Source organism: Ruditapes philippinarum, unplaced genomic scaffold (genome assembly GCF_026571515.1).
Source record: "Ruditapes philippinarum isolate M1 unplaced genomic scaffold, ASM2657151v2 ctg2841_1_1_1_1, whole genome shotgun sequence".
NCBI classification, from domain to species: domain Eukaryota; kingdom Metazoa; phylum Mollusca; class Bivalvia; order Venerida; family Veneridae; genus Ruditapes; species Ruditapes philippinarum.
Window position 1 is genome coordinate 129,142 of NW_026859348.1, and position 14,664 is coordinate 143,805.

At 32.6% G+C, this 14,664-nt stretch overlaps 1 protein-coding gene across 1 annotated transcript; it reads right to left on the reverse strand.

Moving 5' to 3' along the window:
- Positions 1-7,705: 7,705 nt before the first annotated feature.
- On the reverse strand, positions 7,706-10,886 carry LOC132756143 (uncharacterized). Its single transcript, XM_060747139.1, has 6 exons — positions 10,376-10,886; positions 9,589-9,769; positions 9,151-9,252; positions 8,521-8,713; positions 8,085-8,216; positions 7,706-7,794 (listed from the first exon to the last, which is right to left on the reverse strand). Exons 1-4 carry the CDS (start codon positions 10,782-10,784, stop codon positions 8,650-8,652), a joined length of 756 nt encoding a protein of 251 aa, XP_060603122.1. The 5' UTR covers positions 10,785-10,886; the 3' UTR covers positions 7,706-7,794; positions 8,085-8,216; positions 8,521-8,649.
- Between the last annotated feature and the right edge of the window lie 3,778 nt (positions 10,887-14,664).

Genomic DNA, 14,664 nt, shown 5'->3' on the forward strand with positions numbered 1-14,664 from the left:
TATAATGGAACTATAAACAGGTTGTTCATCTCGACAAGTTGAATTGATTTCAAAAAATATTTACAACCTTTCTGTTTTTAGATATATGACCGTTTAATTACTTCATTATTTTTGTTTAAATATTTATTACACTGAGGGAATGGAATCAAATATTAACATTTATAGTTGAAATGTCAAATATTAAGAGAAATCTAAACAGATAAACGTTGGTTCTCTTATTACATTTCTTAAATTACTAAAAAAAATTTATTAAAAATATATGAGCCGCGTCATGACAAAACCAACATAATGGATTTGCGACCAGCATGGATCCAGACCAGCCTGCGCTTCCGCGCAGTCTGATCAGGATCCATGCTGTTCGCTTACCAACTTTATTACAAGTGGAGAAACTGACAGTGAACAGCATGGATCCTGATCAGACTGCGCAGATGCGCAGGCTGGTCTGGATCCATGCTGGTCGCAAACCCATTATGTTGGTTCTGTAATGACACGGCTCAATTATAATGTATAAATATGCTTGCTACGTTTTCTTACGTATTGTATTTCCAATAAAATTAAGAAAACAGTTATTTTCGTTTAGCATTCTTATAATTATATTAGCGTTTTGATTTACATCTCCAATTACATTAAAATAATAAATGCGTCACCCTAATCATGAAATTCGTTTTAATAAACGCTTGGGAATGGCGACATTATAAGCATGCGACTTGTTGCGTAGGGTATTTAATTAATAGATAGAGCATCGCAGTCTGATTTGTACAACGGGGATGGGCCCCGAGTATAAATCAAATTGCCGAGTGTGTTGATGTTCTTTCTCTTTTAAATCAAAGACAAAAAGTAAAAACACAGTCTCTTTTGACAAAAAGAAACCCCAGAAAAAGAAAAAGTAAGGAAATGAACGAGCATTTGAATATGATATTTCTATTGTTATCGCTTTCTCTTTCGTCACAATAAGTAAACACCAGAAAATAATAGCCAATCAATGGGCATGCTCTGGAGTTCGGGTAAATTGCACTGTGCATTTATATGTAAATATTTTCCCTATGGCATATTTTCAAAAGAAGTCCCATAACCTTTGATGTTATTGCTTCATTAATACAATAGACACTCCTGCATAATGTGCACTAACAATAATGATAATAATAATCATAATAATTCAATGGAAGTCATCATTTTGAAATATGTGTCTGTTACTTTCAATGCTCTTAAATTCAAATTAATATAAATTTAATAAAAGTGTTTATCTGATAAAATACTTATAAATGGCATTACAATTCCTGTTCATTATAAGGATGATACAAGTCTACTTTAGTGATACGAGAGAGACATCTGAAGTCATTGACTTTAGCTCACCTGTCACAAATAACAATGTATGCTTTTGTGATCGCAATTCGTCTGGCAACCGTCCTTCCGTCCGTAAACTTTTGATTTAAAAGACATCTCCCTAGAAACTGCTTAGCCGATTTCATCTAAACTTCAGAGGAATGTCCCCGGTCACCTTTGAAAATTGTTCAAAGAATTTTTTTTTGCAGAAAGAAAAAAAGATAGAGGTTAAATATATCGCATGGACATCTTCTGCTACTTAGATTGTTTAAATGAAATTCCTGGAGTCAAAATTGGCTCCATCCCAAGGGGTGTTTGACTTTCTTTATATATATTTTAAAACCCCAAAAAGAGCAAGACCTTTAATATTTGACGTGGAACATCTTCCAGTAAGTGTCGACCAGGTTTTTTTAAAAAAATCCAGGGGTGCAAAAATTGGCCCAGCCCAACGGGTCATTGGTTTTGTCTTGTATGAATATTATAATAAGTTGAAACAAAGAGCCAGAGCTAAGATTTTATGAAACATCTACCAAGTTTGCTTAAATAAAAGCTCTGTGGTCAAAATTGGCCATGCCACAGGTGCCATTTATTCATTTCTTTTGGAAATGTAATGGTTTCCCTTAGGAATAAAAATCAGTATTTTTATGCCACCGCAGCATGTGCGATTTCAACCAAACTTGGCAGGATTGATCCTTGGGTAAAGGGCTTCCAAACTAGTTCTAAGAATTTCATTCCATGCAGAAATCTGGTTGCCATGGCAACCTTAAGGAATTATAAGATTAAATTAAAAAATGGTCTTGTTAAGACCCAAAAGGCATAGAGCTTAGCTTTTTGCATAATGCATTGTCTGGTAGACCTCTATCAAGATTGTTCAAATTATAGCCCTGGGGTCAAAATCGGCCCAGCCCCGGGGGTCATTGATTTTCACTATATGTACATATAGTAAAAACTTTAAATGCCTTCTTGAAAAGACCAAAAAGGCCTAGAGCTTAGATATTTTGCATAAGGCTTTGCGTTGTAGACCTCTATCCAGATTGTTCAAATTATAGCCGTAAGGTCAAAATCGGCCCGCCCCGGGGGTCATTGTTTTTCTTTATATCTATATAGTAAAAACTTTTAAAAAATTATTTTAGCAATTGACAAATGCTAGAGGTGGTCATTGATTTTCAATATATTCATATAGTAAAAAATAAAAAATTCTTACTGTCTGAAAGTACAAGGATTAGAGCTTTAATATTGTGTTAAATGATATAGATACTCTACCAAATAGATAAATACAGAATCCCTAAAGAAAGCCCAACACGGCAAAATTGAAAATGTTGCAGGCTCGGTTTGATTGAGCCTGTTCATGGACGGTACTGGAAAGTGCAAGTTTCTACCAAAGTTGTTCAAATTTTGCCTCTAGTGTCAAAATTAGCCCCGCCCCGAGGGCCATAGGTTTTCCTTATATGTATATAGTAAAAACATAAAATATCATCTTCTCTAAATTTACAAAGGCTACAGTTAAAATACTTAAAATGAAACATTGTGAAGTGAACCTCAACCAAGATTGTTCAAATTATAGCCCTGGGATCAAAATTGAATCCGCCCCAGGGTTCATAGATTTTCATTATGTAAATATAGTAAAAAAAAATATGTTTGTCTGAAGGTATCAGGCATAAGGCTTTGATGCTTGCTATATAATGTCATCTATAGGTCCTCTACCAAAGTTGTTCAAATTTTTCACCTAGTGTCAAAATTGGCCCTGCCCGCGGGCAGTGATTCTCATAATGTACACATAGTAAAAACGGAAAATAAAACAAATTCTGAATGTGAGAAAGCTACAGCTTAGATATTTGACTTAAAATGTTGTTTGGTGGACATGTATCAAGATTGTTTTAAATAAAACCATTGGGTCAAAATTTTGCCTTGCCCAAGGGGACAGTGACCTACTTCCTTGTCCTTTGATGTACAGCAATGAAATTTTGACAGTTTTAGTTGTAAAATTGAACTTTGATATCAGGTGACCTAGATTTTGATAATGTGATCTACTTGTCCTTTGATGTATATCTATGAAATTTGATCCATGTGCGCAGATTAAGATGTAAAGTGAACTTTGATATCAGCTGACCTAGATTTTGACAAAGTGTCTTACTGTGTTGTCTTTTGATGTAGTCATGAAATTTAGGCTGTCTGAAATATGACCGTCACCACCAAATTCACTAGAGTCAAGTGCATTGATATATTAGATATGTCAGGGATCTATGCATTATGACAATCTTGAATTGTATAGAAACAAAAACGCTGTTCCTACACTACTATTTAGTGTTGTATCAATGCGGTGGAAAATCATTTTTCTCAAATGCAATCTTGTTTTACACATTCATTATTTCAGATACAAAATTAATATGAAATTGGTGATATCAGTTCATTAAAAGTAAATTAGATATTTAACTAGTTTATAGCAGGGTCTTTCAAATAGAATGGTCTGGAGTCGGACCAATTTTACGAAAAAAAGATGTTTCGGTTGAATCACGTGAATAGGTTATTTACCGACCGTGATCTTGCAAAGTACATCACCATTCAAAAAATCAAATTTTAAGATAAAGTTTTGTTAAATCGATCAAAACAATACTGAAATTTAATCCTGGCTACATTACATTATTAGTTTTTACTTAAAAAAGTAAAAATTTTATAGATTTGCAATGAAATTAGGATTTTTTCGTTCCTTGTGTCAAGGTAAAAATTTACTGCAGCTCATATTTGAAAATGGGTCCGAGTTTTATAAAGTTTTTTTTTAATAATGAGAAGATAAAAATTGATTTTACAGAGACAAAAAATGTTATTTAATCGTATCATATAAAAAGTTTATAATATTTCACGATTTTATTCACAAATAATTGATGTTGAATTTGGTGTATTTTCAAAACGGTCCCGTTAATCGGCAAATTTTTTGAACAAGCAATATATGTTTTTTCAACGGATATTCCTTTAAAACATTTTTTCTGAAATATTTATCCTATTTCACATGTTTAAAGATTCTTAAAGAACATCATGTCGTGAGAACTTCCATTTTTGCTCTTGTATATGATGTTTGCCTTTTTCTTAAGCACTTACCTGATTTGCGTATAGCAAACTATACCGAGTTGTGCCGAGAAATGTTTATTTGTAGGACAGAAGGTTTAACATAGCCCATTTCCAGACCATTCTATTTGAAAGACCCTGTTTATATTTTACAATATTACTTGTTCCTCGTAATTGAGAGTTTTTATATTCAGGTGAGCAATTTCAGGGCCATTATGGTTCTTTTGTTTTATCACATTACGAGAGTTTTGTGTAAAATTTTATGATTTTAAATTTATGTGTTTCTGTTTGCTTGTTTGGTTCGATTTTCTATTATTTTAGACATTGTTTTTGTACAAAATACTAATTCACTACAATAATTATATACCAATTACCAACAATGTTTAAGCTGCAACAGATAGATAATGTGTAAAGCAAATGAGTATGTTTATGGAAACTGAAAAATTAACGAGAAACATTTCGACGAAGAAATCTTTAATGGTTACCAAATATTATGAATTTGAGTATCAAATTAAACGCCAGAAGGAGTTGCTGCTATAAACAAATGATATGATGTGTTGGATTCTTAGTTGCCGTCGCTTTAGAAAAGAAAAGTATTCTTTTTGTTATTACATGAAGATCACTAAAACTGTCACGTCAATTTATAGTAAATCAAAATCCAGAAAATAGAAACACAAGGATTACTTTTGTTCAATTATGTTATTTTAATCGAATATCATCATGCAGACAAATGTGGTACAGGTCAACACACAGCCCTAAATCCTCAATTATCATTGTTGGCACCAAGTTAATTTTAATCTTATTTAATCATGTAATGTTAATACACGTGGTGTTGAGAAAAGATAGTAAATCAATGAAAACGCATTAAAACACGTGTTTACAAGAGAGATAACAAATGCATTGGAAAGATAAAAGAAGTACATTATTTACATGAACGAAGCTTTAATGAATTGACAAGTTGATAAACTCATTAATCTCAGAAGAAAATGTTATACTTTATTAAAGCTGGCTTTTTTATTACACAAGTTTGAATTTAAATCATAATTAAAAGTTTTATTTTATAAGATTTTATATTGGATAAAGATATCATAAAAAAAATTAAACTCTACATTACTTTTAGAAGAGAATGATATATTTTAAGAAAACTGACGTTTTCATCTTCAAGAATTTGTAATTAACCCTTACCACAACTAATATCTTATTATATAAATTGACTTGTCAATAGTTCATTCCGGACAAAACCGTCTATTATCATTTTACTGTGAAATTCTAAAACCTTTGTCCTGACTGAAAAGTGGACAGTGCAGACCATGATCAGACAACACGGATTTTCCTGCTAGTCTTGTTCTGTACTTGTTGTGTACTAAACACATGTATAAAACCTGTTACAACTGGCATTCCTTTAAACATTAAAGTTGCATTTTATATATTGCTGACTTTGCTTGTTTTTATAAACGATATTAGGACATGATATCCAAACGTTAATATAAAAAAGAAAGCTATAATGTGACATTAGTAATTGCTTGGATTTGTTCAACAGCTGTATAGTTCTATTTTCGTCCAAAGTTTCATTCAGATACATGCATAATTACAAATTGTCATGCTATCGGATCAATTAAATCAAATGAGTATTCAAGATTGTTGATATTTCAGTCTATTTTTGACTTCTGAATCACTTCTTTCAAAAACTGTGTCTGAATTGCCTTTGTATTGTTATGCACCTATACAGGTAGTGTTTTTACACTTATATTAATCCTGACTAAAGTACCATTATTGTTCTAAATACCTAATCTTATTACAACGATATGTTCTTTTCTACATAATATGTTATGCTTTAAGTGATACTAGCCACTATAGGCCTTCTTTTGAACGAATAACTTATGTCAGTCAAGAATATGAGCGGAGTGAACTGGCCAATTGGACCAAATGAACTTATTTATGTAAGGCAGTTAACTCAGCGGGATATATAAATTAATTGTTGTTTGAATAATGTTAACAAAAAGCGGTTACAGCAGCCGAAGTGTGATAACGTAGACCTTACAATTACATTTAACAAGAGCTTAAGGTTTACGGACCCTGAAACCCACGTTTAGAAATGGTTACATACTTGATGATTTCTTGTTAAGCATCCATTAAGACACCCAAATATGAAATTTTATTAAAATTTACCGTTCAAAACATGAGATATGTACATTTGATGTCGGCTACCCCACTTTTCCGAGAAGAACCCCAAAGAGCAAATACCTAGATGCTATAAATCTTGTGTAATTTTTCCAAATTGAGGAATATATTTGTGAAATGTACCTTGTTGTGTTCATATGACCTTAGTTTATATCATGCATTACTTACTGATAACAATTGTTCACAAAGAAAAAGAAATAAAATGTATTATGTGAAAATTTGACCCTGCGGACTCTGGCTTTTTTTCCATGTCATGTCCAAATACACAATGTTTTGGCCAAATTTTTAATGCTTTCAATATTGTTTCACAATATAAAACCCAAATACAAAGTTTCTATCAGATATAAAGGGGAAAATATTAAAAAAGGAAAAACTTTTACCGTCTAGTTAGTTCAAACCACTACATTTTATGAGTTTGGTATCAAATGTCAAGGGAGACAATTTGAGGTCAAATTTCATTATTTATTCTTTCTTTGTTTCAAACTATTAAATAATGCTTCAGCTTCTGCTTAGAAACAATACAAGACTTGCAATGCAATAAAAACACTTATATCAATAGAAAAGGTACCTTCTGTCAACAATAAAATCATGTGTTTTCTTCAAAATCTTGTATACATACATGTGGTCGAGAGCTAGAAAATCAAATAGTGACCAAGAACTATTTATCCACACCAAGCACTAAAATGTTCACAAAGATAATACTTACAAAGAAAAATATCCTACTATTTATCATATGTTATGTTTTTTGATGTGTGCTGCAGATACCAAAAAATAAAAATGTATTAACAATGTAACATTTTGGTTTTGATTCTGTGACTAAAGTTAAAAATGTAAGTAAGCCTAAATTTCAATGAAAACATGTCAATATGGCCTTGAGTGAAAATACTTGAAATATACTGCTTTCCTGCAATAGAAAATTGCTGAAACATATCTTCAGTACAATATAACATATGACATTTGGAGATCCAACAGTATATATGAGCCGTGTCATGACAAAACCAACATAATGCGTTTGCGACCAGCATGGATCCAGACCAGCCTGCGCATCCGTGCAGTCTGATCAGGACCCATGCTGTTCGCTTACTAACTCTAATACAAGAAGAGAAACTGATAGCGAACATCATGGATCTTTATCAGACTTCGGTGTAACATAAGTTGAAAACTCACTACCACTATTTACTTCTCTGGCAGCAATCTGGGTCAAATGAGGCATTTTCCCACTTCGTACTGAAATAAACAAAAAAGCAATTTATATAAAACACATCAGATATGAGCCGCATCATGAGAAAATGGATATAAAAGCGAGCCCGACCAGTATGGATCCATGCCAGCTGGTGGCAATCGCCTTAAGGCCCATTTTCACATGACGCAGCTCAAATATTCCATCATTCTAAAGTTACTTTCATATGTAAAACATTCATGATGTTATTGAAAAGCAACACATTATTTTTTATAATAATGGAACATAAATCTATACTAGACCGCCAATATAAGAAGTAGTTATACAAAACACTTACTAAGATCTGTAGTCTCCAAGTCTAATACAACAAATGTTGGCATCGAGTTTTGAAGTTTCAGGGGCTTAAAATCACCACGTGGTACAGCGTCCGGTATTGTTTCCACATCAACATCATTCTGAAGACCAATTTCTGAAGTACATTGTATTAGAATAATGTGTGTCCAATCATAAATTATAAGACAATGTAAACATTTGAACTGTTAGAGTACCAAAGGTCTCTTAACCATATTCAGCACAGTTGAGTGAGCAAACATTACATCCTTTTTATAAAAACAATACTTTCTGTCCATCTATTGATCAGTACTATGACCAGACCAGTGGTAAAACTTACAACTTTCTTAGGATTTAAAACTTTACTATAAGTACCCAGTGCACTAAGCTGTTGACGTAGCACTTTTTTTTTACTTTTTAACATTACAAGATAAAAGGCTAACCTGACTGATATGTGGCACCTTCTAGCACTTCAGTTGCTCCTTTACATATACACCTCTCTTGTTTCAATGTGAGTCTGCGACGCTTGGACGAAGGAAGACTGGAGCGTTCCATTCGGCGCTTGCGTTCATTCATACACTTCTTAGAGTACTTTTCTGTGTGGAAGCCTGGAGAAAGACCTCCTTCTTCATTAGCCTAACATAGAAAAAAATTGTGTAAGCTTTGATAGTTACATACATTTACCAATCAAGACAATTTGACAAATCTGGTCTAGATTTAGTTGCCATAGTGAACTTAGTTGTTGTAGTAACATGGGTCACCATTGCTCTTCAATGTAATCATTCATAACACTTGAATGATGCCCAAAAGCTTATTATCTTAGTATGATAAAAGTTTCCATTCGCCTTTTTAATAATGTAAAAATGTAAGGACTATTATGTAAGTAGCATATAATGCAAACCAGACAAAAGACATATGTGTCATCATGTTTATATTTATAAATTTATACAGTCATGTGCAAAGAAGATTTTGAGTGCTCCAGTAGTGTATAGTAAACTATATACAAAGAAAAACAGTACATGTACCACTCAACATTTATTTCAGCCAGTAACGTGTATATTTTTTAAACTTACTCTTTCATAGGAGAAGCCTCTGGAAGAACAGAAACCCCAAGGTCCTTTATAAGAATGTTTGTTGACTTCTCTGCTTCCAAACACTCACACACAGCTATGTCCCTTTAGAAAGAAAGAATTATAAGATACAAGAAAACAAGATATAAATGTTTTTATAGAAGTATAACTTTAACCAGGTATTCTGGAAAATTTCTGATGTGAAGTCCAAATGGGATTTTCAAATGTGAAACAGTTCCATACATGTATGTGCATGCACTTCAGTTTTGTCCCCCATTTTCAAATATTCAACGAAATATCACGTTGAACTGATTTATATCATATATGTTTTATGTCCAATCACAAGAATAATTTTGGTTCGTGCCAGATGTAACTAATATTTGTTCATTTTATTCTTCAAATAACTAATTATTTTAAGAAATGCATTTGAAATATACTTACTCCATTTCTCTCTGAAATGCTTCTTTGCCTGCAGCTTCCATTGACTCAGACGCCACTTTTTCAATGCTTGACCCTGCCCTCCTCTCCATTTTCTTCAGTTTACTATTACTGATAGTGGGTATATTCAAAGCTGCCAGCATGTTGTTGACTTTATTCGGGCCTCCCAATGTGACGATCATGGCTGAAAATACACAGAAACATCTAGTTTCTATTGAAACAATATTTTCATTTCAACCCAATTTAGTTTCTAGGCCAATGAATTTCATTCTTAGCAATTAAATGTTGCGTACGGTATATGCTTTTGGATGAATTAAAAGGCATAAAATACATAAACACTTACATAAAGCATAACATTTTGTAGCAGTATGCCTATGAAATTTCACTGTGGGCTTCTGCGCAACATTTCACTAATACATGTAATTATGCATAAACAAATAAATTATAAATGCATAAACAAATGGCAAACATTCAATAAAAATTTGATGTTTTACAAAAAAAAACATCAATGGAAACAAACTAGACATATGGCTATCAATTGCACATAATGCTCTTGACGAGTGTGCTGCAGTATAAATAGATAAATTGGCATAGAAAATTTCCCAAAACTGTGATATAAAATGACCTTATTTACTGGGTACGAAATTGCTTGGGTACGAAACATATGTTTACAAAAGATTGTGTGAAATCGTACACACTTTCTTAACAGACCACTGAATGAATCAATGATGGAGATCGAGTGTTAATACAATAATTTATCAACATAAGGAATTAAATTTCAAGAGGTTACCTGTTCCAAGCTTCGTATTCACGGCAAAAGTTGAGGCACCCTGTTTGCTCCCTTTCACTAATTTTCCATACGCTATACAGTTCACGTGACCACAATCAGAGTTCAAACATTTCACTTTTAGATATCCTCCTAATCCCTTCTTTAATTCGCCAATGACGTTCTCTATAGTTAAAGGAATAGGGCCAAGTCGACACGATTTGCAAAACCGCAGTCCCTCCAACAACACGGCAAATTCAACAACTCGCCTGCCTTCCTTCCAACTCCCATCCACAGTCTTGCAACTCTTAACTTCAACATAATCAGTTGCTACATAGCTATGTTCTTCTTTCAGCTCATATGCTTTCTGCTTAGCTGGTTCTTTTTTTAAGGATGCAAATCTGCCTCGACGATTGCGCGTTTGTTCGGCCATCTTTGTATCAGCTCAGATTTCGATCACGTGGTCATTTATCATGGTCACATGGTCGGGAACGTGACATTCCGGAATCTACCGAAATAACACGGAAAATACCGATTTTTCTGGGTCCGTAATCCTTAATACGTTCTGATTTTATATATACAAGCGGTGGTTTTTTTGCAAAATAGAAACTAGCGAGTTTTGTTGCAGAATCCCAATGTAAATAGACAACAACATTGTTTTAAATCATAACATTTAGGAGAAAAGCCTCAAAATTAATGCTTATTTCCGTGTAAGTTTTAAAAACGTATAAATGTATCATCAAGTGAACGAAGAAAATAAAGAACACATTCAAACAGCAGTAACAATCTGCGTTAATTAAAAAAACACACAGGTCAAGATTATACAAAATGTCCTAACTGCAAGTCTCGCAGTAGAAATATGTCATTTATTTCACATTACATATAAATTATTACTTGAATTTGATTCTTTTCACTTTTTTTTTTAATTCAAGGTCCATTTTTCTTAAGCTTTATTTTCCTTATCTGAAGGCATGCAGCTTTAAAGTATATGTATAAGTATGTCTTGCTTCAAATTGGAAAAGCATAGGAACTATATTTAATGTTCTTAAAGTATATTTTGACTCATCTGGAGGAATTCCAATGTAAAACAAGGAAAGAATGACAAACGGAAGGGAAGGCCTAAAGATCTCGAAATCGACACAATTGAAAATGTTGCGGATTCTTTGCTATAAAATCAACTGTCCATTGCGGGAGCTTTAGCAGAACATAAAAAATAATCAAACATTTTTGGCGAGCATTTTATTTATTTAATTTTCCACTCAAACTCCCATTTTCGAACAATGAGATGGAAAAACTTGTCTTTTATGATATAATTCCTTATTTATGACAGAGATGTAAAAGTTGTTGTTGTTTTTGGGTTTTTTTTTGGTACCTGAAATTGTTACCCATTACCATTTTAAGTAGGGTATACTAACTAATGAAATTGCATGTTTTCTTAGTGTGACAGTGTCATATTTAACTTTAAAGTATATTTCGTATACATAAAAAGCGTTCAATGTTTTTAAGAAAAGAACATTGTTTGAAAACTATGAAATTCATGCTATTTTCCATATGTATATACATTGCTGATAATGTACATCAAATACTCTTTAGATAGTTGACTCAAGTGAAATCTATTTGCTTAATTCTTGTTTCCCTTAGGCACCTAGTTAACAGAAACTGTTGTTGACATTTTATGACATTTAAGAAGATGATAAGTTGATTTATATGCAACGTGACTACTAATTATGTTATCAAAATACTGACCAAAATCAATGCAATGTGCTGGTCTGAAAATTTGATTGTAATTAGCAGATAAGACCGACGAAAGCAGAGGCATTATAATTGGATATCTCTTATTGAGTACAAACTTATTGAGTATATATATAGCAAATGCTTTTTTGTCAATGCATGCTTGCGGCAAATTATTGTGTCCTTGCGACCATCTACAGTCTTTACTGTTCGCTATTCGCACAGCCAATACACATTTTAAAATATGAGAACACGTATAGATAGCATTCGTATTTATTATCCCTCCTGACATAAATCAGCAGCACGCATGAACTGAGCTCAAATTACCTTACTTTGTCACATTTGGGTTTCCAATCTCTACTATTTCTTACATTTTGTTTGTTTGTGAAACACATAAAAAGGCAGGCCCTAATTTATATGTCACATATATACTTTCCTTTTGAACCCGTCCTGAAAAGAAGAAAAATTCAAAACAAAACACATTAAAATAACACTTTTAAATAGTGAGCTTTATAGGAAGTATTCTATGAATGTATTTAGATAAAAGATAAACATTTCAACTGTAACCAAAATTTGTAAATTTTAGTATCAAATAAAACACCATGCGCTAAAACAATTTGTAATATTCAACTTGTTTGTTTGAGGCCATAGCCTAAGTGCACAAATAGTTCGTCACTGGATCTCCCACACTTTTTTGAGTTGTAAATATCGATTTGGGCGGACAGGGTCATGATAAGTGATGCTCTTTAAGATAACAAAGTAAGACAAAAATATTTCATTAATTTATCAGCCATCAGACCTGCGATTCTAAACAAATGATATACGTTTTCAAACTCTATAAATAAAATACATTTCCCATTATCTCCTACTTCGCCATTGAAACATAAACATACTATCACAAAATAGAGAAAATAAGAATCCCTAAAGGAAGCCCAACACGGCAAAATTGAAAATGTTGCAGGCTCGTTTTGATCGAGCCGGTTCATGGACGGTACTGTGCAAACTACCGTCCACGCCCCCTAGCACCGGCTTAAGCAGAATTCAACATTTAACATGAACTGGTACAATTTAGAATTTTGAAACATCCGGAGATGTGTTCATATGGCGGTTATCGTGGTAGCTTCAATGTGACACGTAAGAGCCATTCCATGAAAAGCGGCATGTTGTCCCCAAGTAAACAAAAATGAGTGTGCCCTAAACGAGAAAATAGAGAGAAATAAGAATCCCTAAAGAAAGCCCAACACGGCAAATTTGAAAATTTTTAAAAACTTATAGTATTTGTGTGTTTTTTGTACTAGACGAACAGTGGGAATACAAGCGTAAGCTTTCGAAAAGGTCATTTTCTTAAGAAATGGTTAAATACAAGGTTTTATTTTGTTATTTTTTTTATCAAATATCATCAAACAAATGCGGTAACAAGTAAAACACAACACAAACTCCCGAATTATCAGTGTTGACATCACAGTATTTTTACTTATATTTAATCTTATCAATATAGATGGTGTTAGGACAAATAAAATGATTTTTAAGTAAGTGTTAACAAAAAGAAGAATATTTTAAGAATTTATAATAAACCCTTTTCACCCTTACTATCTTAAATTGACTTGTAAATAAAACAGTTCAGTCCGAGCAAAAACCATTCATCATTAATTTCTTTTCGGACTGAAACGTAAAAAACGCAGACATAATCGTTATGTTAGGGAGTAGTCTGCACTTATCGCATAAACATACTTCATTGCTATTAGAATTCCTTTAACATCAATGTTATCATTTGCATTTTAAACATCATTTGCTTTGCGAATGTTTTATTAACGACATTCAGGCATGATATCTAAACGTCAATTAAAATTGAAAGCTGTCGTGTAACAACAGTAATTGCTTGGATTTGTGCAACAGCTATGAAGTTCTATATTAACCTAAAGGTTCATTCTAAAGGTTCATTCAGATACATGCTTTATGAGGATTAATATAAAAATTGTGTCTTAATTTGTCTTTGTATTGTCACGCATTCTGACCTGTTTATACAACTCATGTTTTACAGTTGTATTAAGGGTGGCCGAAGTATTATTATTTACGTTCTAATTACCTAATCTAATGACAACAATTTGCTCATTCTACATCAATTAATGTTTTGTTCAAGGAACGAAAACGTGATTCCACATCATTACATGTAGTATGTGAAGCTCGATGACAGGTATACAATATGTTAATTATTTGTTCAAGTAGACATCCATATTTCTATTTGAAATCGGTTTTTTCAGCATTATTGATTTTCTGGTAATTGAAAATAGAAGTAAGGATGCGTTTTAGATCTGTTTTAACTATTCGATGAATTTTGAAAAGTTGTCACGATTTTATAATAATAAATACATTAAAGCATTGATAAGTCTGGATTTCACTTTATCAGTAGCATTTTGAGCATCGTGTATCTTTTTCATTGACGCTAAAATGCTAAATAGTGCTTCTACGAAAGTTTCAACATAATGCAAGATTATGTTTGTCTCTCTAAATGGCAATTTAGATAATAAATATACGTTTTAAAATGATAATAATATCTTGACAAGAACCTGTTAATTACGTTT